Genomic DNA, 25,583 nt, shown 5'->3' with positions numbered 1-25,583 from the left:
TACCAGCAGCCTAGAGACAGACAGACAGACAGACAGGCTGCCATGTGTTCCATTACCAGCAGCCTAGAGACAGACAGACAGACAGACAGACAGACAGGCTGCCATGTGTTCCATTACCAGCAGCCTAGAGACAGACAGACAGACAGACAGACAGGCTGCCATGTGTTCCATTACCAGCAGCCTAGAGACAGACAGACAGACAGACAGACAGGCTGCCATGTGTTCCATTACCAGCAGCCTAGAGACAGACAGAACTGAGTGTGTGGAGACAGACAGAACTGAGTGTGTGGAGACTTGCTGACTGGCCGAAAGTATGGTTTTCTGCTTATTACCATAAACTAATATAATACACTGACTGGCCAGTAGTATGGTTTTCTGCTTATTACTAGCTACATTTCCCCCAACATCGGACACCCCCTAACTTCGGACACCCCCTAACTTCGGACACTCTCTAGCGGTTGGAGGACTAAATCACCTCCACAGTGGCGAGAAGGAGAGGGCCGAGGCAGAGGAGAAAGAGCGTCGGGCAGCCCTCAGAACACAGAGGGCACAGGAGAGGGGTGAGAAGGAGAGGGCCGAGGCAGAGGAGAAAGAGCGTCGGGCAGCCCTCAGAACACAGAGGGCACAGGAGAGGGCTGCCATGGATGAGACCATCGCCTCTGCTGGACCCCCTGCTGGAACCACTCCTGACAGCTGCATCACCACTGCCAGTGCCTCCCAGTGTGTAGGAGTCGCCGGCTGCAGAAGAAGGCCACGTGCCTACTCTCCCGGCCACACCGTCGTCGGCCCCTCAACCCCACCGTTACAAACACCAGCTCCTCCAAGCCATCGTCGGCGGTTTTGTCCACCACCACCACGATGCACCCCCCCCCCCCCCCGTCTGTCACCACCAACACGGCCTCCTCTGGACCAACTGCCTCCTCCGTCTCCCCTGGTCACACCACCATAGCAGCCTCGTCTGGTGTCCCTGCCCCCTGCAATTTGAATACCGCCACCTCCACAGGTAAACACATGTTAAATTACGAAAAAATGACTGTTATCTGTTTTATAAAACAGCATATCTACAGTCCAACGTTATTAGATTCTTACATTTGTGTAGCATAAGATCAAAAACAATCAAATTTACATGGGAAAACACATATATTGAAACAGACTATTTTAGTAATCAACCTACAACAGAGCATGCTGGGAAATATGACAATGAGGCCTCTCCCAAATCTGTGGATAACTCTATGTCTCTGGTTACTCTTAATGGAGTTAAATGTACTCCATCGCAATCAACAACACTAACTCCAGGGAGCGTATCACTCTGTTGAGTGTTAAGATAACTCCCAGTAGAGTCAATTTAACCCAAAATGTTTTAACACTGCGATTTCATTTATCCTTGATTTGCTGTGTAGTGCAATATGTAGGGAATAGGGTGCTATTTGGGAATGATATGAACAGTTCCTGCTTTGATCTGTATTGAACGCTGGGGTTCTATACCGTGGGAGGAGGGGTTGGTTCGTTGACAGAGAGCAATGGCTAGCTAATATGCTAACTATTCTAGCTAGCTAACTAACTGGCTGAATAAGTTGACGACGTACTCACTCAAACTGTCAAAACTAACCCCAAAACTTTACACAACGTTAGACACGGACACGAATGATCTGTTTAGCGTGTTAACACACTATTGGTAGTTTGTTGTAACCGAGTATTGGTGCTAAACTCCAGAGTCCCCAGCTTAATTTTCTCCTTTCCCCCTTCTGATAATCAGGTGGCGAATCGCCTCTCTGCATGTCTGGCAGACATATCAGTGTGGATGTCGGATCACCACCTCAAGCTGAACCTCGGCAAGACGGAGCTGCTCTTCCTCCCGGGGAAGGACTGCCCACTCCATGATCTCGCCATCACGGTTGACAACTCCGTTGTGTCCTCCTCCCAGAGTGCAAAGAACCTTGGCGTGGACAACACCCTGTCATTCTCCACTAACATCAAAGCGGTGACCCGATCCTGCAGGTTCATGCTCTACAACATTCGCAGAGTACAACCCTACCTTACACAGAAAGCGGCATAGGTCCTAATCCAGGCACTTGTCATCTCCCGTTTGGATTACTGCAACTCGCTGTTGGCTGGGCTCCCTGCCTGTGCCATTAAACCCCTACAACTCATCCAGAACGCTGCAGCCCATCTGGTGTTCAACCTTCCCAAGTTCTCTCACATCACCCCGCTCCTCCGCACACTCCACTGGCTTCCAGTTGAAGCTCGCATCTGTTACAAGACCATGGTGCTTGCCTATGGAGCTGCGAGGGGAATGGCACCTCCTTACCTTCAGGCTCTGATCAGACCCTACACCCAAGCGAGGGCACTACGTTCATCCACCTCTGGCCTGCTAGCCCCCCTACCTCTATGGAAGCACAGTTCCCGCTCAGCCCAGTCAAAGCTATTCGCTGCTCTGGCACCCCAATGGTGGAACAAGCTCCCCCACAACGCCAGGACAGCAGAGTCACTGACCACCTTCCGGAGACACTTGAAACCCTACCTCTTTAAGGAATACCTGGAATAGTATAAATGTAATCCTTCTAACCCCCCCCCCCCCCTCCCCCACCCCAAACCCCCCATAAAAATAAATTAAAAAGAGTGGTTGTCCCACTGGCTATCATAAGTTGAATGCACCAATTAGTAAGTGGCTCTGGATAAGAGCGTCTGCTAAATGACGTAAATGTAAATCTGCCTGCAGCCCATGGCCGACTGTGTGTGTGTGGCCCTTGGACGAGGCTCATCTCTGCTAATCCTCAACAATATGGAGTCATTACCATACATTACTTCAGATTAATTAACGACCCAGACATCAGACATGGCTGTTCTACAATATAACATCACACACACACACACACACACACACCCAACCACACACACCCAACCACACACACCCAACCACACACACCCAACCACACACACCCACACACACCACACACACCCAACCACACACACCCAACCACAGTGTGTTCATTTAATTATTTCACCTTATTTCTCTCATTCAACCTTATTTTGGTTACCTCACAGTGATTCCTATTTTATATACGCATTGTTTATGCACTCTATTAAAACAGGAAAGGAAATTTAAAAAGGTAGACTGAGAGATAGTGTGTGTGTGTGTGTGTGTGTGTGTGTGTGTGTGTGTGTGTGTGTGTGTGTGTGTGCGCGCAGGAGATAATATGGTTCACACTCACTCTGTAGACATTGTTGACTGGTACAGTTGAGTGACTGGAGGTCGATGCCCTGGCAGTCTTTGCCCCCGGTGCCAGGCGAGGGCTGGGTACACTCTCTACTGCGCCACGTGGAACAGTCCGCTCCGCACGCAGACCAGTTAGACCACTCACTCCAACCTCCATCTACTGAACACAGGGACAGAGAGAGAGACCACGCATGCATAAGCGGACATACATATGCACAGACTATATACTTTACAAATATACAGCACCTATAAAAGAGATGAATGCTAGCACTCTGGGCTAAGGTCACTGGCAGGTCAGCTACCATGCGATCATAGAGCACATATAAAAGTACACAGCCTATGATATATACTGTGATCCACCACTGTTACCATAACATGAAACAAGGCCAGGGTTATGGTTATGGTGATGGTTAGTTAGTTGTTAGGGGCTCAGGGTGCAACGCCGTAGAAAATGTCCTACGCAGCACATTTACATTTACATTTTAGTCATTTTTAGTCATTTAGCAGACGCTCTTATCCAGAGCGACTTACAGTTAGTGAGTGCATACGTTTTCACCTAGAGGGAGGCCGTTTTACGGTGAGGTTAGGGTGATTCACCACACGACTGGAGGCCAAGCTATGAGTAACAGACACACACTCCAGGCTGACAGGGTGCCAGGCCCAGAGTCAGGATCTAGACGGTTAGCGGCAGGCTAATAAGAACATGAGCAGTAATGAGCTCTCTGGGGAAACTGCTGGGTTCACACACACACACACACACACACCACACACACTCGCACCCACACACACACGTGAATGCACACGGACACACATGCATACTCACAAACTCAAACACACACATGGCTTCCTTCTCCCCAACATACTCATTCTGAGGTTGTACCCTCTGCTCTGTAGAGACTTCAGGATTAATGAGCACAAACGCATCATGGTCAGCAGGGGTTTGGTCCTCCATTGGCACAGTGTTGGGGAAAAGGAAGAGAATGTGTGTGTGTCTGTGTGTGTGTGTGTGTGTGTGTGTGTGTGTGTGTGTGTGTGTCTGTGTGTGTGTGTGTGTGTGTGTGTGTCTGTGTGTGTGTGTGTGTGTGTGCGTGTGTGTGTGTGCGCCTGTATGCGTTTGACCTGCCGAGGTCAGAGTATATGTTTATAAAACATAAAGGTTATGGTTAGGAGGTCTGTAGAGTTAGCACGGTGATAGGAGGTGTGTAGAGTTAGCACGGTGATAGGAGGTCTGTAGAGTTAGCACGGTGATAGGAGGTCTGTAGAGTTAGCACGGTGATAGGAGGTCTGTAGAGTTAGCACAGTGATAGGAGGCGTGTAGAGTTAGCACGGTGATAGGAGGTCTGTAGAGTTAGCACGGTGATAGGAGACGTGTAGAGTTAGCACGGTGATAGGAGGTCTGTAGAGTTAGCACGGTGATAGGAGGTGTGTAGAGTTAGCACGGTGATAGGAGGTCTGTAGAGTTAGCACGGTGATAGGAGGTCTGTAGAGTTAGCACAGTGTTAGGAGGTCTGTAGAGTTAGCACGGTGATAGGAGGTCTGTAGAGTTAGCACGGTGATAGGAGGTCTGTAGAGTTAGCACGGTGATAGGAGGTCTGTAGAGTTAGCACGGTGATAGGAGGTGTGTAGAGTTAGCACGGTGATAGGAGGTCTGTAGAGTTAGCACGGGGATAGGAGGTCTGTAGAGTTAGCACGGTGATAGGTCTGTAGAGTTAGCACGGTGATAGGAGGTCTGTAGAGTTAGCACGGTGATAGGAGGTCTGTAGAGTTAGCACGGTGATAGGAGGTCTGTAGAGTTAGCACGGTGATATGAGGTCTGTAGAGTTAGCACGGTGATAGGAGGTCTGTAGAGTTAGCACGGTGATAGGAGGTCTGTAGAGTTAGCACGGTGATAGGAGGTCTGTAGAGTTAGCACGGTGATAGGAGGTCTGTAGAGTTAGCACGGTGATAGGAGGTCTGTCGAGTTAGCACGGTGATAGGAGGTCTGTAGAGTTAGCACGGTGATAGGAGGTCTGTAGAGTTAGCACGGTGATAGGAGGTCTGTAGAGTTAGCACGGTGATAGGAGGTCTGTAGAGTTAGCACAGTGTTAGGAGGTCTGTAGAGTTAGCACGGTGATAGGAGGTCTGTCGAGTTAGCACGGTGATAGGAGGTCTGTAGAGTTAGCACGGTGTTAGGAGGTCTGTAGAGTTAGCACGGTGATAGGAGGTCTGTAGAGTTAGCACGGTGATAGGAGGTCTGTAGAGTTAGCACGGTGATAGGAGGTCTGTAGAGTTAGCACGGTGATAGGAGGTCTGTAGAGTTAGCACAGTGATAGGAGGCGTGTAGAGTTAGCACGGTGATAGGAGGTCTGTAGAGTTAGCACGGTGATAGGAGACGTGTAGAGTTAGCACGGTGATAGGAGGTCTGTAGAGTTAGCACGGTGATAGGAGGTGTGTAGAGTTAGCACGGTGATAGGAGGTCTGTAGAGTTAGCACGGTGATAGGAGGTCTGTAGAGTTAGCACAGTGTTAGGAGGTCTGTAGAGTTAGCACGGTGATAGGAGGTCTGTAGAGTTAGCACGGTGATAGGAGGTCTGTAGAGTTAGCACGGTGATAGGAGGTCTGTAGAGTTAGCACGGTGATAGGAGGTGTGTAGAGTTAGCACGGTGATAGGAGGTCTGTAGAGTTAGCACGGGGATAGGAGGTCTGTAGAGTTAGCACGGTGATAGGAGGTCTGTAGAGTTAGCACGGTGATAGGAGGTCTGTAGAGTTAGCACGGTGATAGGAGGTCTGTAGAGTTAGCACGGTGATAGGAGGTCTGTAGAGTTAGCACGGTGATAGGAGGTCTGTAGAGTTAGCACGGTGATAGGAGGTCTGTAGAGTTAGCACGGTGATAGGAGGTCTGTAGAGTTAGCACGGTGATAGGTCTGTCGAGTTAGCACGGTGATAGGAGGTCTGTAGAGTTAGCACGGTGATAGGAGGTCTGTAGAGTTAGCACAGTGTTAGGAGGTCTGTAGAGTTAGCACGGTGATAGGAGGTCTGTAGAGTTAGCACGGTGATAGGAGGTCTGTAGAGTTAGCACGGTGTTAGGAGGTCTGTAGAGTTAGCACGGTGATAGGAGGTCTGTAGAGTTAGCACGGTGATAGGAGGTCTGTAGAGTTAGCACGGTGATAGGAGGTCTGTAGAGTTAGCACGGTGATAGGAGGTCTGTAGAGTTAGCACGGTGATAGGAGGTCTGTAGAGTTAGCACGGTGATAGGAGGTCTGTAGAGTTAGCACGGTGATAGGAGGTCTGTAGAGTTAGCACGGTGATAGGAGGTCTGTAGAGTTAGCACGGTGATAGGTCTGTAGAGTTAGCACGGTGATAGGAGGCGTGTAGAGTTAGCACGGTGATAGGAGGTCTGTAGAGTTAGCACGGTGATAGGAGGTCTGTAGAGTTAGCACGGTGATAGGAGGTCTGTAGAGTTAGCACGGTGATAGGAGGCGTGTAGAGTTAGCACGGTGATAGGAGGTCTGTAGAGTTAGCACGGTGATAGGAGGTCTGTCGAGTTAGCACGGTGATAGGAGGTCTGTAGAGTTAGCACGGTGATAGGTCTGTAGAGTTAGCACGGTGATAGGAGGTCTGTAGAGTTAGCACGGTGATAGGAGGTCTGTAGAGTTAGCACGGTGATAGGAGGTCTGTAGAGTTAGCACGGTGATAGGAGGCGTGTAGAGTTAGCACGGTGATAGGAGGTCTGTAGAGTTAGCACGGTGATAGGTCTGTAGAGTTAGCACGGTGATAGGAGGTCTGTAGAGTTAGCACGGTGATAGGAGGTCTGTAGAGTTAGCACGGTGATAGGAGGTCTGTAGAGTTAGCACGGTGATAGGAGGTCTGTAGAGTTAGCACGGTGATAGGAGGCGTGTAGAGTTAGCACGGTGATAGGAGGTCTGTAGAGTTAGCACGGTGATAGGTCTGTAGAGTTAGCACGGTGATAAGAGGTCTGTAGAGTTAGCACGGTGATAGGAGGTCTGTAGAGTTAGCACGGTGATAGGAGGTCTGTAGAGTTAGCACGGTGATAGGAGGTCTGTAGAGTTACTTTGAAAAAGTAGTTAACTACATCCAAACTACTTCTATAAAAATGTCTGATGTAAATCTGAAATATTCTAGACTACAAATTGCAAGAATAGAACACTTTGGGGTCACATGTTAACAGAATGTGTAATTTAGCCTATTAAACACAAAAACTGTGTTTCAAATGAGAATTATGCAGGTCTGATGCAGAAAAAGAAAGGAAAGTATTGCCTACTTAAAGAGTAGTGTGTAGTTCCAGTAGTTACCTGCACCGCTACATGGTAAAACAGTAGTGTGTAGTTCCAGTAGTTAGCTACACCGCTACATGGTAAAACAGTAGTGTGTAGTTCCAGTAGTTAGCTGCACCGCTACATGGTAAAACAGTAGTGTGTAGTTCCAGTAGTTAGCTACACCGCTACATGGTAAAACAGTAGTGTGTAGTTCCAGTAGTTAGCTACACCGCTACATGGTAAAACAGTAGTGTGTAGTTCCAGTAGTTAGCTACACCGCTACATGGTAAAACAGTAGTGTGTAGTTCCAGTAGTTAGCTACACCGCTACATGGTAAAACAGTAGTGTGTAGTTCAAGTAGTTAGCTACACCGCTACATGGTAAAACAGTAGTGTGTAGTTCCAGTAGTTAGCTACACCGCTACATGGTAAAACAGTAGTGTGTAGTTCCAGTAGTTAGCTACACCGCTACATGGTAAAACAGTAGTGTGTAGTTCCAGTAGTTAGCTACACCGCTACATGGTAAAACAGTAGTGTGTAGTTCCAGTAGTTAGCTGCACCGCTACATGGTAAAACAGTAGTGTGTAGTTCCAGTAGTTAGCTACACCGCTACATGGTAAAACAGTAGTGTGTAGTTCCAGTAGTTAGCTACACCGCTACATGGTAAAACAGTAGTGTGTAGTTCCAGTAGTTAGCTACACCGCTACATGGTAAAACAGTAGTGTGTAGTTCCAGTAGTTAGCTGCACCGCTACATGGTAAAACAGTAGTGTGTAGTTCCAGTAGTTAGCTACACCGCTACATGGTAAAACAGTAGTGTGTAGTTCCAGTAGTTAGCTGCACCGCTACATGGTAAAACAGTAGTGTGTAGTTCCAGTAGTTAGCTACACCGCTACATGGTAAAACAGTAGTGTGTAGTTCCAGTAGTTAGCTACACCGCTACATGGTAAAACAGTAGTGTGTAGTTCCAGTAGTTAGCTGCACCGCTACATGGTAAAACAGTAGTGTGTAGTTCCAGTAGTTAGCTACACCGCTACATGGTAAAAACAGTAGTGTGTAGTTCCAGTAGTTAGCTACACCGCTACATGGTAAAACAGTAGTGTGTAGTTCCAGTAGTTAGCTACACCGCTACATGGTAAAACAGTAGTGTGTAGTTCCAGTAGTTAGCTACACCGCTACATGGTAAAACAGTAGTGTGTAGTTCCAGTAGTTAGCTACACCGCTACATGGTAAAACAGTAGTGTGTAGTTCCAGTAGTTAGCTACACCGCTACATGGTAAAACAGTAGTGTGTAGTTCCAGTAGTTAGCTACACCGCTACATGGTAAAACAGTAGTGTGTAGTTCCAGTAGTTAGCTACACCGCTACATGGTAAAACAGTAGTGTGTAGTTCCAGTAGTTAGCTACACCGCTACATGGTAAAACAGTAGTGTGTAGTTCCAGTAGTTAGCTACACCGCTACATGGTAAAACAGTAGTGTGTAGTTCCAGTAGTTAGCTACACCGCTACATGGTAAAACAGTAGTGTGTAGTTCCAGTAGTTAGCTACACCGCTACATGGTAAAACAGTAGTGTGTAGTTCCAGTAGTTAGCTACACCGCTACATGGTAAAACAGTAGTGTGTAGTTCCAGTAGTTAGCTACACCGCTACATGGTGAAAACAGTAGTGTGTAGTTCCAGTAGTTAGCTACACCGCTACATGGTAAAACAGTAGTGTGTAGTTCCAGTAGTTAGCTACACCGCTACATGGTAAAACAGTAGTGTGTAGTTCCAGTAGTTAGCTACACCGCTACATGGTAAAACAGTAGTGTGTAGTTCCAGTAGTTAGCTACACCGCTACATGGTAAAACAGTAGTGTGTAGTTCCAGTAGTTAGCTACACCGCTACATGGTAAAACAGTAGTGTGTAGTTCCAGTAGTTAGCTACACCGCTACATGGTAAAACAGTAGTGTGTAGTTCCAGTAGTTAGCTACACCGCTACATGGTAAAACAGTAGTGTGTAGTTCCAGTAGTTAGCTACACCGCTACATGGTAAAACAGTAGTGTGTAGTTCCAGTAGTTAGCTACACCGCTACATGGTAAAACAGTAGTGTGTAGTTCTAGTAGTTAGCTACACCGCTACATGGTAAAACAGTAGTGTGTAGTTCCAGTAGTTAGCTACACCGCTACATGGTGAAAACAGTAGTGTGTAGTTCCAGTAGTTAGCTACACCGCTACATGGTAAAACAGTAGTGTGTAGTTCCAGTAGTTAGCTACACCGCTACATGGTAAAACAGTAGTGTGTAGTTCCAGTAGTTAGCTACACCGCTACATGGTAAAACAGTAGTGTGTAGTTCCAGTAGTTAGCTACACCGCTACATGGTAAAACAGTAGTGTGTAGTTCCAGTAGTTAGCTACACCGCTACATGGTAAAACAGTAGTGTGTAGTTCCAGTAGTTAGCTACACCGCTACATGGTAAAACAGTAGTGTGTAGTTCCAGTAGTTAGCTACACCGCTACATGGTAAAACAGTAGTGTGTAGTTCCAGTAGTTAGCTACACCGCTACATGGTAAAACAGTAGTGTGTAGTTCCAGTAGTTAGCTACACCGCTACATGGTAAAACAGTAGTGTGTAGTTCCAGTAGTTAGCTACACCGCTACATGGTAAAACAGTAGTGTGTAGTTCCAGTAGTTAGCTACACCGCTACATGGTGAAACAGTAGTGTGTAGTTCCAGTAGTTAGCTACACCGCTACATGGTAAAACAGTAGTGTGTAGTTCCAGTAGTTAGCTACACCGCTACATGGTAAAACAGTAGTGTGTAGTTCCAGTAGTTAGCTACACCGCTACATGGTAAAACAGTAGTGTGTAGTTCCAGTAGTTAGCTACACCGCTACATGGTAAAACAGTAGTGTGTAGTTCCAGTAGTTAGCTACACCGCTACATGGTAAAACAGTAGTGTGTAGTTCCAGTAGTTAGCTACACCGCTACATGGTAACAAAGTAATGAACTAGTGAAAACACCACCTAGATTAGAATGTAGTTCAACTACCACCAACCTACTGTAACATGTAGTTCAATTACTAGTTGGGATACTACTCCCCAACAACACAGGAGGATAGAGTGATGTTATGAAGACTTGGATAACCTGCCTTGGACTGGGTGGAGGTCAAGCAGGCACACTGGGAATCAATTCTGTATATAGTTCACTACTTTTGACCAGGGCCTAGTATTGCGCTACACTGAGTGTACAAAACATTAAGAACACCTGCTCTTTCCATGACATAGACTGACCAGGTGAAAGCTATGATTATTGACTTGTTAAATCCACTTCAATCAGTGCAGATGAAGGGGAGGTTACAGGTTAAAGAAGGATGTTTAATTAAGCCTAGAGACAATAGACATATGGATTGTGCTGCACACACAGACACACACACACAGTGTGTTTCTTTTCTATATATTAAATCAAGCTCTGTCTTCCCCTGGTAAGGAGGATATTTAACACACAGACACAGACACACACACACACACAGACAGACAGACAGACAGACACACACACACACACACACACACACAGACACACACACGCAGACACACACTTCAGCAAGCTATTAGGCATCTCCTCAGGTTGTTTGTTGTTTCAGAGTTGTTGTTCCCCCAATCCCTTCTTCCTACTCCCTCTCTTTCTGGAGTGTATTCCAATTCTTTCAACTGATATGAGTACATTTTACCACTTCTAACCATCAAGTCATTGATATGAGTGATCTTTACCACTTCTAACCCTCAAGTCATTGATATGAGTGACCTTTACCACTTCTAACCCTCAAGTCATTGATATGAGTGACCTTTACCACTTCTAACCCTCAAGTCATTGATATGAGTGATTTTTACAGTATCTTAAAAAAGTCCTCTTCTTCACCCCGACCCCCCCACCCCCCAAAAAATAACAAATCAAATAAACAATAACACTTAACCAGAACTTGCACTTGACCCCCCTCTCTCTACTGCAGGATCGGGGCATTCCCTCCTGTGCTTCCTGAAGTCAACAATCAACTCCTTTGTTTTGCTGACGTTGAGGGAGAGGTTGTTGTCCCGATAGGCGGACTCGTCGCTGTTGGTTATAAGGCCTACAACCATGGTGTCATCAGCAAACTTGATGATGGAGTGGGTGACGTGCAAAGCCACGGAGTCGTGGGTGAACAGGGAGCACAGCAGAGGACTGAGGACACACCCCTGGGGGACCCCTGGGAGGAGTTCTTGCCAATTCTTACAGCCTCTGGTCTGCTCGTCAGGATGTCCAGGACCCAGGGCTCTGAAGCAAACACGTTTGGTGTTCGCCAAAAGGCATGTGGGAGACTCCCCAAACATATGGAAGATGTCCTAGTCAAAGCCCAGACCTCAATCCAATTGAGAATCTGTGGTATAACTTAAAGATTGCTGTACACCAGCGGAACCCATCCAACTTGAAGGAGCTGGAGCAGTTTTGCCTTGAAGAATGGGCAAAAATCCCAGTGGCTAGATGTGCCAAGCTTATAGAGACATACCCCAAGAGACTTGCAGCTGTAATTGCTGCAAAGTATTGACTTTGGGGGGGGGGGGGGGGGGGGGGTGAATAGTTCTGCACGCTCAAGTTTTCTGTTCTTTTTTTGTCTAATTTCTTGTTTGTTTCAAAATAAAAAATAGTTTGCATCTTCAAAGTGGTAGCCATGTTGTGTAAATCAAATGATACAAACTCCCAAAAAAATTAATTTTAATTCCAGGTTGTAAGGGCAACAAAATAGGAAAGATGCCAAGGGGGGGGGGGGGGGGGGTGAATACTTTCGCAAGCCACTGTACGTGGTCAAGTAGGCTGGATCCTCTTGTGGGGCAGGATACATGTTGGTGATATTGTGGGAAAAAAATGTTTTCACCTTCGGTACACCAGGAACGGTTCATGAGTGTCTCTTTCCTTCCTCTCCTTGGTCTCCGGCGTTGCCTTCGGTACACCAGGAACGGTTCATGAGTGTCTCTTTCCTTCCTCTCCTTGGTCTCCGGCGTTGCCTTCGGTACACCAGGAACGGTTCATGAGTGTCTCTTTCCTTCCTCTCCTTGGTCTCCGGCGTTGCCTTCGGTACACCAGGAACGGTTCATGAGTCTCTCTTTCCTTCCTCTCCTTGGTCTCCGGCGTTGCCTTCGGTACACCAGGAACGGTTCATGAGTGTCTCTTTCCTTCCTCTCCTTGGTCTCCGGCGTTGCCTTCGGTACACCAGGAACGGTTCATGAGTCTCTCTTTCCTTCCTCTCCTTGGTCTCCGGCGTTGCCTTCGGTACACCAGGAACGGTTCATGAGTCTCTCTTTCCTTCCTCTCCTTGGTCTCCGGCGTTGCCTTCGGTACACCAGGAACGGTTCATGAGTCTCTCTTTCCTTCCTCTCCTTGGTCTCCTGCGTTGCCTTCGGTACACCAGGAACGGTTCATGAGTCTCTCTTTCCTTCCTCTCCTTGGTCTCCGGCGTTGCCTTCGGTACACCAGGAACGGTTCATGAGTCTCTCTTTCCTTCCTCTCCTTGGTCTCCGGCGTTGCCTTCGGTACACCAGGAACGGTTCATGAGTCTCTCTTTCCTTCCTCTCCTTGGTCTCCGGCGTTGCCTTCAGTACACCAGGAACGGTTCATGAGTCTCTCTTTCCTTCCTCTCCTTGGTCTCCGGCGTTGCCTTCGGTCGTCTCGTGCGGGGAACAAAGAAGTGAATGTATTATTCCAGAGAAGTGGTTCGTTTCTGATTCATGATCCAGAAGTGTTAGTTGTCATAGGAAATGATTGTTGCATTACAAAGTAATAATTAACGCAAAAATTAAAATAAAGCTACGTCAAGCAGGACCATGCAAGACACGCGCTTTCCTCAAGCGCCGCCATCTTATGTGCTATATTCATCCATTGGGTTGCCAGGACAGAGTAGAGCTTTGACTGGGTATCTCTGCTATCTTCATCCATTGGGTTGCCAGGACAGAGTAGAGCTTTGACTGGGTATCTCTGCTATCTTCATCCATTGGGTTGCCAGGACAGAGTAGAGCTTTGACTGGGTATCTCTGCTATCTTCATCCATTGGGTTGCCAGGACAGAGTAGAGCTTTGACTGGGTATCTCTGCTATATTCATCCATTGGGGTGCCAGGACAGAGAAACGCTTTGACTGGGTATCTCTGCTATATTCATCGATTTGACTGGGTGACAAGACATTTACAAATTTCCTAAAAGTTGCATGACTCACACTGCTGTTCAGAATTGCTGTTCAAAATTACTCTTCACACAAACCAGTCACTAGAACCATGAATTAAAGCACTCTATTGCTGGAACATATAATTAATTATATGAAAAAACGAAATAACACAAAAGCACTAGATAACTAATAATTAACAAAGTATTCTACCTCTGGAATAATTAGTGGATTCTTAAAGCAGGACTGCTGTTACAAGTAGCTTAGTGGTTAAGAGCGTTGTGCCAGTAACCGAAAGGTTGCTGGTTCTAATCCCCGAGCCGACTAGATGAAAAATCTGTCGATTTGCTCTTGAGCAAGGCACTTAACCCTAATTGCTCCTGTAAGTCGCTCTGGATAAGAGCGTCTGCTAAATGACCCATTTATTTATTTATGCACTCAATAACTGTAAGTCGCTCTCGATAAGAGCGTCTGCTAAATTAATAAAATGTCAAATAAAATAGTACACTGACAGAAACAGAAACCAGTCTACCGAGCTTCAGCCTAGAAAAATACCAAAAAACAAACCCTGCCAACCACCTACTGTATACAAATGTCAGACGTGTCAAATCCTCATGTAAATGATTCACACTGAGGGTCACATCCCTGAATCTACAGCTCCAAATGTCATCGATTCATTCTAGCCTCCTGTCTGATAGTCTCCAATCATGTAGCCAGTAGTGCGTTGAACCAGACAAGGTCATGGATTATGGTACTAATGGCAGCGTCCCGAACTATACTCCACACTGTACTATACTCCATACACTCTTAGAAAAGAGGTATGTAGTTCTTTCAAATGACCAAATCCCCCTCTATTGACCTCATGGGTGGAATGTTATTAATATTTTAAATAAAGAGCACCTTTCCCCAGACAGACAAAGCAGAGCCAGCAGAGCCGTGATAGAGGTCAAGCACCAGTCTATCCCTCATCTACAGACTGGACATGCAGTGTCTGGGTTATTGGCTTCTCCCCTCAGTCTCACACTACGTCCCAAATGGCACCCTATTCCCTATATACTATAGTGCACTACTTTCGACCAGGCCCGATAGAGCTCTTGTCAAAACAATAGTAGTGCACTATATAGGGGGGTAGGGTGCCATTTGGGATGCAATCTCGGGTCTCAGTCCCCTCGGTCTCACTACACTGCCCACACAGGCCACAATGCAATTTGTGTTACAGTGCCCTTAGGGTTGGAATTACGTGGCAACTCTTGGGGGGGGGGGGGGAGGAGGTCCAAACAATTTTAGCTTGGTCTGGATCCAAGTTTAATCTTCTTAAAGCTTACGGAGGTGCTCTGCCTGCTTTGTTATAGGAGCACCTTGCATCCCCGGGTACTTCTGAGATTTAACCCATTGATGCTCTGTTTTAATCAGAAGAAATCCACCTCCTGATGCCTGTCAGATCCCACATCCCACTGCTGCTTTGTTTCCTGTTTCCTGTTTCCTGTGTTTTTGCCCTCCTGGAGCATTAGTTGTATTCCCGAAGAGGCCATATTACTTTCACTGCAGCCTGGCGCTACTGTAGGTGAAGTCTGACTACCTGTCCTGGGAGGGATGATGCAATGAGATGTTATAATGAGATCTCTGATTGGTTGCAGTAGATAACAGTCAGGGAGCAGGGACAGTAGAAGCTAGGGTCTGACGGAGGTGTAGGGTTTCCCTCTTTGCTGTTGACAGAGCATAGGATATTTTGTGGGATATTTTCTGGCGGTCAGCATGGCTGACTAATTCTCCCTCTCTCTCCCTCTCTCTCGCTAGCCTGTAAATGAAGCAGCCTGGCGTCCCTCCCTCCCTCCATCCTCTGTCTGTCCTTCCCTTCCTCTCTTGCTGCCTGCCAGGGATCGATGGATATGTTCTGCTCAGCATCATGCAGAATGTGTGTGTCTAACTGTCTGCCTCCACACCACTCTGCCTCCACACCACTCTGCCTCCACACCACTCTGCCTCCACACCATTCTGCCTCCACACCACTCTGCCTCCACACCACTCTGCCTCCACACCACACCACTCTGCCTCCACACCACTCTGCCTCCACACCACACCACTCTGCCTCCACACCACTCTGCCTCCACACCATTCTGCCTCCACACCACTCTGCCTCCACACCATTCTGCCTCCACACCACACCACTCTGCCTCCACACCACTCTGCCTCCACACCACACCACTCTGCCTCCACACCACTCTGCCTCCACACCACTCTGCCTCCACACCATTCTGCCTCCACACCACACCACTCTGCCTCCACACCACTCTGCCTCCACACCACTCTGCCTCCACACCACTCTGCCTCCACACCACTCTGCCTCCACACCACTCTGCCTCCATACCACTCTGCCTCCACACCACTCTGCCTCCACACCACTCTGCCTCCACACCACTCTGCCTCCATACCACTCTGCCTCCACACCACTCTGCCTCCACACCACTCTGCCTCCACACCTACTCTGCCTCCACACCACTCTGCCTCCACACCACTCTGCCTCCACACCACACCACTCTGCCTCCACACCATTCTGCCTCCACACCACTCTGCCTCCACACCACACCACTCTGCCTCCACACCACACCACTCTGCCTCCACACCACTCTGCCTCCACACCACTCTGCCTCCACACCACTCTGCCTCCACACCACTCTGCCTCCACACCACTCTGCCTCCACACCACTCTGCCTCCACACCACACCACTCTGCCTCCACACCACACCACTCTGCCTCCACACCACACCACTCTGCCTCCACACCACTCTGCCTCCACACCACTCTGCCTCCACACCACTCTGCCTCCACACCACTCTGCCTCCACACCCCTCTGCCTCCACACCACACCACTCTGCCTCCACACCACTCTGCCTCCACACCACTCTGCCTCCACACCTACTCTGCCTCCACACCATTCTGCCTCCACACCACACCACTCTGCCTCCACACCACACCATTCTGCCTCCACACCATTCTGCCTCCACACCACTCTGCCTCCACACCACTCTGCCTCCACACCACTCTGCCTCCACACCACTCTGCCTCCACACCACTCTGCCTCCACACCACTCTGCCTCCACACCATTCTGCCTCCACACCACTCTGCCTCCACACCACTCTGCCTCCACACCACTCTGCCTCCACACCACTCTGCCTCCACACCACTCTGCCTCCACACCACTCTGCCTCCACACCACTCTGCCTCCACACCACTCTGCCTCCACACCATTCTGCCTCCACACCACTCTGCCTCCACACCACTCTGCCTCCACACCACTCTGCCTCCACACCACTCTGCCTCCACACCACTCTGCCTCCACACCACTCTGCCTCCACACCACTCTGCCTCCACACCACACCACTCTGCCTCCACACCACTCTGCCTCCACACCACTCTGCCTCCACACCACTCTGCCTCCACACCACTCTGCCTCCACACCATTCTGCCTCCACACCACTCTGCCTCCACACCACTCTGCCTCCACACCACTCTGCCTCCACACCTACTCTGCCTCCACACCACTCTGCCTCCACACCACTCTGCCTCCACACCACTCTGCCTCCACACCACTCTGCCTCCACACCACACCACTCTGCCTCCACACCACTCTGCCTCCACACCACTCTGCCTCCACACCACTCTGCCTCCATACCATACCACTCTGCCTCCACACCACTCTGCCTCCACACCACACCATTCTGCCTCCACACCACTCTGCCTCCACACCATTCTGCCTCCACACCACTCTGCCTCCACACCACTCTGCCTCCACACAGGAATCAAAGATGTCTTAACTCCTGGTGTGTAAACTCTGGCATGCTGGCTGCTATAATTCACCTTTTTATTTCCTATATTTACTACATGGCTGAAGCGCCAAACAATAACAGATGTAGTAAGGTAGCCTGCTCTGACACACTACCGATTATGGCTGTGTCCCAGATGTCAACCTATACCTCTATAGTGCACTACTTTAGACCAAAGCCCTATGGGCTGTATAAGGAATAAGGTGCCATTTGGGACGTAGACTGGTGCTCAGTCTCTCACAGAAGAGATATGAATCAGGGACATGGGGTTCTACTGCACAGACTAGAGGGAGGAGAAACAGAGATGTGGATACAGACTGATGAGACAAAAGTATATTATTCCATTCTACTCAACCCAATCTAATCACAGACAAACAACCAACCAACCAACCTGATCACCAGTTTAACAATTGTACCTAATGGACGGAAAAACAGTCAAAAAAGGGCAGCCAATCTCAAACTAAAGATGAACTAATGGTGTATCTAAAACGCACAAATATTAATGAGCCAAAGAAAGCAGCAGGCAGCCACAGGAAGCCAAACCGGCTAAGCCAATCAGAGCCAAGCAGAGGCGGAGCCACAGGACAGGAAGTCCTGGGAGACGAGCGGTCGAGCGGGCGGTGTTACCTGGGCAGGTGGCGGTGCAGGCGCTTTTCTGGACATTCTGTCCGTCGCAGGCCATGCCCCCGTTCAACGGCGTGGGATTGGTGCAACTGCGGCTCCTCCTCTGCCAGCCCCGCCCACAAACTGCGCTGCACGCCGACCACGTTGTCCAGGTAGACCAACCGCCGTTCACTGTCACCGTGATGAAGGGATGGAGGGAGAGGAGGAGGGAAGCCAAGGGGTAAGGTAGGGGAGGGGAGGGGTGGGATGGAGGGAGGAGGGATGGTGGAAGGGGAGGGGTGGGTTGGAGGGAGGGAGGGAGGGAGGGAGGGAGGGAGGGAGGGGAGGAGGTGGGGAAGGATGGGAGGGAGATGTGGAGGAGAGGAGGGAGGAGAGGAGGGTGGTGGGTGGGTTGGAAGAGGAGGGAGGGAGAGAGTGTGGAGGGATGGAGGGAGGGAGGGAGGGAGGGAGGGAGGGAGGGAGGGAGGGAGGGAGGGAGGGAGGGAGGGAGGGGAGGGGTGGGTTGGAGGGATGGAGGGAGGGAGGGAGGGAGGGAGGGGAGGGGTGGGTTGGAGGGATGGAGGGATGGAGGGATGGAGGGAGGGGAGGGGTGGGTTGGAGGGATGGAGGGATGGAGGGATGGAGGAGGGTAGGCAAGGGAGGGAAGAAAGGAGGAGGGAGTGAGGGAAAGAGTAGTCGAGGAAAGGAGTGGAGGGAAGGAGGGAGGGATGGAGCGACAAATCAGCCAGGTTACCTAACATGGGTGGACAGATATTAGTGGGGATCCTGTCTGACTACATGTATTATGGACAGATATATATTAGTGGGGTCCTGTCTGACTACATGTATTATGGACAGATAGATATTAGTGTGGTCCTGTCTGACTACATGTATTATGGACAGATATATATTAGTGGGGTCCTGTCTGACTACATGTATTATGGACAGATATATATTAGTGGGGTCCTGTCTGACTACATGTATTATGGACAGATAGATATTAGTGTGGTCCTGTCTGACTACATGTATTATGGACAGATATATATTAGTGGGGTCCTGTCTGACTACATGTATTATGGACAGATAGAAATAAGTCCTGTAGCTGTGATGCTGTCTGCTGTCCTGTGACTACTGTAATGTAGGTGTGATGCTGTCTGCTGTAGCTGTGATGCTGTCTGCTGTCCTGTGATGCTGTCTGCTGTCCAGTGATGCTGTCTGCTGTCCTGTGATGCTGTCTGCTGTAGGTGTGATGCTGTCTGCTGTAGGTGTGATGCTGTCTGCTGTCCTGTGATGCTGTCTGCTGTCCTGTGATGCTGTCTGCTGTCCTGTGATGCTGTCTGCTGTACTGTGATGCTGTCTGCTGTAGCTGTCTGCTGTCCTGTGATGCTGTCTGCTGTAGCTGTGATGCTGTCTGCTGTCCTGTGACAGTCAACTTAGTGTATGTAAACTTCTGACCCACTGGAATTGTGATACAGTGAATTATAAGTGAAATAATCTGTCTGTAAACAATTGTTGGAAAAATTACTTGTGTCATGCACAAAGTAGATGTCCTAACCGACTTGCCAAAACTATAGTTTGTTAACAAGAAATGTGTGGAGTGGTTGAAAAACAAGTTTTAATGACTCCAACCTAAGTTTATGTAAACTTCCAACTTCAACTGTAGATGTTATTATGTTAATGAATTGATTGAATGAATGTTGAAGAAAAATGGGTAACTGGCCAGTTAATTAAACAGAGAGACACATTAGCAGGCTATGTGTGAGAAACCCACACTTATGCACCTTTCAGTTCCAGCTTTCTGTTGGACAATTACTGTATATCAACATTAATTCATTAACTGAATCTCAAGGTGGAATGTACAAGAAATGTTGCTATGCCAACTGAACATGTAGCCAATAAACTGAATAAATGGACACACTCGCTTCGGCTCTAACAGAGTAGAACACCTGTTTAGGAGAGGTGCTGGCTAACAGAGTAGAACACCTGTTTAGGAGAGGTGCTGGCTAACAGAGTAGAACACCTGTTTAGGAGAGGTGCTGGCTAGCAGAGTAGAACACCTGTTTAGGAGAGGTGCTGGCTAACAGAGTAGAACACCTGTTTAGGAGAGGTGCTGGCTAACAGAGTAGAACACCTGTTTAGGAGAGGTGCTGGCTAGCAGAGTAGAACACCTGTTTAGGAGAGGTGCTGGCTAGCAGAGTAGAACACCTGTTTAGGAGAGGTGCTGGCTAACAGAGTAGAACACCTGGTTAGGAGAGGTGCTGGGTAGCAGAGTAGAACACCTGTTTAGGAGAGGTGCTGGCTAGCGGAGTAGAACACCTGTTTAGGAGAGGTGCTGGCTAACAGAGTACAACACCTGTTTAGGAGAGGTGCTGGCTAGCAGAGTAGAACACCTGTTTAGGAGAGGTGCTGGCTAACAGAGTAGAACACCTGTTTAGGAGAGGTGCTGGCTAGCAGAGTTGAATACCTGTTTAGGAGAGGTGCTGGCTAACAGAGTAGAACACCTGTTTAGGAGAGGTGCTGGCTAGCAGAGTAGAACACCTGTTTAGGAGAGGTGCTGGCTAACAGAGTAGAACACCTGTTTAGGAGAGGTGCTGGCTAACAGAGTAGAACACCTGTTTAGGAGAGGTGCTGGCTAACAGAGTAGAACACCTGTTTAGGAGAGGTGCTGGCTAGCGGAGTAGAACACCTGTTTAGGAGAGGTGCTGGCTAACGGAGTAGAACACCTGTTTAGGAGAGGTGCTGGCTAACAGAGTAGAACACCTGTTTAGGAGAGGTGCTGGCTAACAGAGTAGAACACCTGTTTAGGAGAGGTGCTGGCTAACAGAGGAGACCACCTGTTTAGGAGAGGTGCTGGCTAGCAGAGTAGAACACCTGTTTAGGAGAGGTGCTGGCTAGCAGAGTAGAACACCTGTTTAGGAGAGGTGCTGGCTAGCAGAGTAGAACACCTGTTTAGGAGAGGTGCTGGCTAACAGAGTAGAACACCTGTTTAGGAGAGGTGCTGGCTAACAGAGTAGAACACCTGTTTAGGAGAGGTACTGGCTAACAGAGTAGAACACCTGTTTAGGAGAGGTGCTGGCTAGCAGAGTAGAACACCTGTTTAGGAGAGGTGCTGGCTAACAGAGTAGAACACCTGTTTAGGAGAGGTGCTGGCTAGCAGAGTAGAACACCTAAAATACTCTCTCTCTCTCTCTCTCTCTCTCTCTCTCTCTACTAGCGTACTACATACTTAATCTGCATACTATGTACTCATGGTTGCATTCTATTTAGAACGTACCGTTTAGTATAAAGTATGCAGTATGCCATGGCCGCAACGCAGTCGCAGCTCCTGATTGGCTGAGTAGGTGGGGCGGGGCCGGGTGCAGGTGGATCTTTCCAAAGTCAACAGACATGCATCGCATTAACCAGCCTGATAATAGCTCATTTCCAATTTGATTAATTTCTCTAAACTCTGAATAGAATAGAAATGGAGTTATAGGCTTACTCAGGCTGGTTATAGCCAGACTATCACATTCAGCCTATACCGTTGCCCATATAGCCCATCTATCCTATTTAAAAAGGACTGAAGACAGAAACAGATAATTTAATATAGCCATTCTTTGGGGATGCTTTTCTGCAAAGGGGACAGGACAACTGCACCGTATTGAGGGGAGGATGGATGGGGCCATGTATCGCGAGATCTTGGCCAACAACCTCCTTCCCTCAGTAAGAGCATTGAAGATGGGTCGTGGCTGGGTCTTCCAGCATGACAACGACCCGAAACACACAGCCAGGGCAACTAAGGAGTGGCTCCGTAAGAAGCATCTTAAGGTCCTGGAGTGACCTAGCCAGTCTCCAGACCTGAATCCAATAGAAAATCTTTGGGAGGTAGCTGAAAGTCCGTATTGCCCAGCGACAGCCCCGAAACCTGAAGGATCTGGAGAAGGTCTGTATGGAGGAGTGGGCCAAAATCCCTGCTGCAGTGTGTGCAAACCTGGTCAAGACCTACAGGAAACTTATGATCTCTGTAATTGCAAACAAAGGTTTCTGTACCAAATATTAAGTTCTACTTTTCTGATGTATCAAATACTTATGTCATGCAATAAAATACATATTAATTACTTAAAAATCATACAATGTGATTTTCTGGATTTTTGTTTTAGATGCCGTCTCTCACAGTTGAAGTGTACCTATGATAAAAATGACAGACCTCTACATGCTTTGTAAGTAGGAAAACCTGCAAAATTGGCAGTGTATCAAATACTTGTTCTCCCCCTGTATATATAGCCTCCCTACTGTTATTTTATTTTACTTCTGCTCTTTTTTTCTCAACACTTTTTTGTTGTTGTTTTATTTTACTTTTTTTTAAAATTAAAAATAAATGCATTGTTGGTTAAGGGCTGTAAGTAAGCATTTCACTGTAATGTCTGCACCTGTTGTATTCGGCGCATGTGGCCAATAAAATTTGATTTGATTTGATTTGACGTTTGTCCCCGTTTCCTCCAGCATCTTCACAAGGTCCTTTGCTGTTGTTCTGGGATTGATTTGCACTTTTCACACCAAAGTACGTTCATCTCTAGGAGACAGAACGCATCTCCTTCCTGAGCGGTATGATGGCTGCGTGGTCCCATGGTGTTTATACTTGCGTACTATTGTTTGTACAGATGAACGTGGTACCTTCAGGCGTTTGGAAATTGCTCCCAAGGATGAACCAGACTTGTGGAGGTCTACAATTTTTTTTCTGAGGTCTTGGCTGATTACTTTTGATTTTCCCATGATGTCAAGCAAAAAGGCACTGAGTTTGAAGGTAGGCCTTGAAATACATCCACAGGTACACCTCCAATTGACTCAAATGATGTCAATTAGCCTATCAGAAGCTTCTAAAGCCATTACATAATTTTCTGGAATTTTCCAAGCTGTTTAAAGGCACAGTCAACTTAGTGTATGTAAACTTCTGACCCACTGGAATTGTGATACAGTGAATTATAAGTGAAATCATCTGTCTGTAAACAATTGTTGGAAAAATTACTTATGTCATGCACAAAGTAGATGTCCTAACCGACTTGCCAAAACTATAGTTTGTTAACAAGAAATGTGTGGAGTGGTTGAAAAACGAGTTTTAATGACTCCAACCTAAGTTTATGTACACTTCAGACTTCAACTGTATAGCACTACTTCTGGCCATAGCCCAATAGGCCTAGGTAGAAAGTAGTGCACTATAAAGGGAATAGGGTGCCAGTTGGGACGGAACACGCTAAAATACATCCTGGCTAGTCAATGACAGGTGTACCAGCACGCTAGGCTACATCCTGGCTAGAGTCAATGACAGGTGTACCAGCACGCTAGGCTACATCCTGGCTAGAGTCAATGACAGGTGTACCAGCACGCTAGGCTACATCCTGGCTAGAGTCAATGACAGGTGTACCAGCACGCTAGGCTACATCCTGGCTAGAGTCAATGACAGGTGTACCAGCATGCTAGGCTACATCCTGGCTAGAGTCAATGACAGGTGTACCAGCACGCTAGGCTACATCCTGGCTAGAGTCAATGACAGGTGTACCAGCGTGCTAGGCTACATCCTGGCTAGAGTCAATGACAGGTGTACCAGCACGCTAGGCTACATCCTGGCTAGAGTCAATGACAGGTGTACCAGCACGCTAGGCTACATCCTGGCTAGAGTCAATGACAGGTGTACCAGCGTGCTAGGCTACATCCTGGCTAGAGTCAATGACAGGTGTACCAGCACGCTAGGCTACATCCTGGCTAGAGTCAATGACAGGTGTACCAGCGTGCTAGGCTACATCCTGGCTAGAGTCAATGACAGGTGTACCAGCACGCTAGGCTACATCCTGGCTAGAGTCAATGACAGGTGTACCAGCGTGCTAGGCTACATCCTGGCTAGAGTCAATGACAGGTGTACCAGCACGCTAGGCTACATCCTGGCTAGAGTCAATGACAGGTGTACCTGCGTGCTAGGCTACATCCTGGCTAGAGTCAATGACAGGTGTACCAGCGTGCTAGGCTACATCCTGGCTAGAGTCAATGACAGGTGTACCAGCGTGCTAGGCTACATCCTGGCTAGAGTCAATGACAGGTGTACCCGCGGGTAGGCTCCCCTTCTCCTTGGGCTGGGAATAAAGTGGCCACCGTGGGGGACAGGAAAGAACGTGACACCCTGCTGCTCTTGACCTTGGTTCCATGTTTAAGAAACGACTGTAGAAAGACAAATACACACCTGCTTCTCTCTCTCTCTCTCTCTCTCTCTCTCTCTCTCTCTCTCTCTCTCTCTCTCTCTCTCTCTCTCTCTCTCTCTCCCCCTCTCCCCCTCTCTCTCTCTCTCTCTCTCTCTCTCTCTCTCTCTCCCCCTCTCTCTCTCTCTCTCTCTCTCTCTCCCCTCTCTCTCTCCCCCTCTCTCTCTCCCCCTCTCTCTCTCTCCCCCTCTCTCTCTCTCCCCCTCTCTCTCTCTCCCCCTCTCTCCCCCCCCAGCGTACTACATACTTAATCTGCATACTATGTACTCATGGTTGCATTCGATTTAGAACGTACCGTTTAGTATAAAGTATGCAGTATTCCATGGCCGCAACGCAGTCGCAGCTCCTGATTTGCTGAGTAGGTGGGGCGGGGCCGGGTGCAGGTGGATCTTTCCAAAGTCAACAGACATGCATCGCATTAACCAGCCTGATAATAGCTCATTTCCAATTTGATTAATTTCTCTAAACTCTGAATAGAATAGAAATGGAGTTATAGGCGTACTCGGGCTGGTTATAGCCAGACTATCACATTCAGCCTATACCGTTGTCCATATAGCCCATCTATCCTATTTAAAAAGGACTGAAGACAGAAACAGATAATTTAATATAGCCTACTACACACATTAAAACTTTTCAAATGTTAAAATCAAAATGCTATTCCACAGAAACACGTGGACAGTCGGGTGTATCGCAAATTCAGAACCGCTGGACAGCAACATAATAAAGTAAAGCACTGATCATTGGGAACGAGATCAGAATGACTGCTGAGGCTTGAGCCATAAATTCAATAATTAAATAGGTAGCCTAGGCTACAAAACTAAAACAATCCATATGTTCAAATCAAAAGGCCTGATTAACATGACATCAATAACAGCCACAGTCCCCTGTGCAGACACATTCCGTTTTCAAAAGATGGTTTAGTTGTTAGTTTAAAAGCTCTGACGAATGCCAAGAGAACAAGAAACACTTTTCAGTGAGAAATCAGAAATCCACTTAAAAAAAAAAAAAAGACTTCTGTTTTCAAAGATCATTTTAAGAAGAAGCAAAACTACTTAGCCTACATTTTGACACCACCGCAAAAGCTTTGCTATTCGGTGTCTTCCCAATTAAGTAGCCCGGTTGTGTTTGGCTACTTGAAGAGAACTAGGGCCGATCACTCACAGCCCACCATCAAATTCTACTAGATGAAATGAGTATAACACGCTGTGGCATTTAAACCATACTCGATTTTTCGAAAATACACATACTGAGAATGCGTCATGCGCGATTGCATTGTTTCCCACTAACCGTTGAT

General features: G+C 47.9%; 1 protein-coding gene across 1 annotated transcript in view; it reads right to left on the bottom strand.

Moving 5' to 3' along the window:
* Positions 1–25,583, bottom strand: part of LOC311118601 (netrin receptor UNC5A-like) — a gene marked incomplete at both ends in the record, with an annotated part of 66,137 nt that overhangs the window by 17,689 nt on the left and 22,865 nt on the right. The window contains 2 exons of the mRNA XM_084193391.1: positions 3,213–3,377; positions 18,087–18,254. Coding sequence (XP_084049517.1) covers positions 3,213–3,377; positions 18,087–18,254 — 333 coding nt within the window. The remainder of the gene's footprint in view (positions 1–3,212; positions 3,378–18,086; positions 18,255–25,583) is intronic.

This window comes from Coregonus lavaretus, assembly GCF_964263955.1.
Source record: "Coregonus lavaretus genome assembly, contig: HAP1_SCAFFOLD_2051, whole genome shotgun sequence".
Lineage (NCBI taxonomy): Eukaryota > Metazoa > Chordata > Actinopteri > Salmoniformes > Salmonidae > Coregonus > Coregonus lavaretus.
Note: the sequence above shows the minus strand (reverse complement) of the source record. Positions and strands in the feature narration are given on the sequence as shown.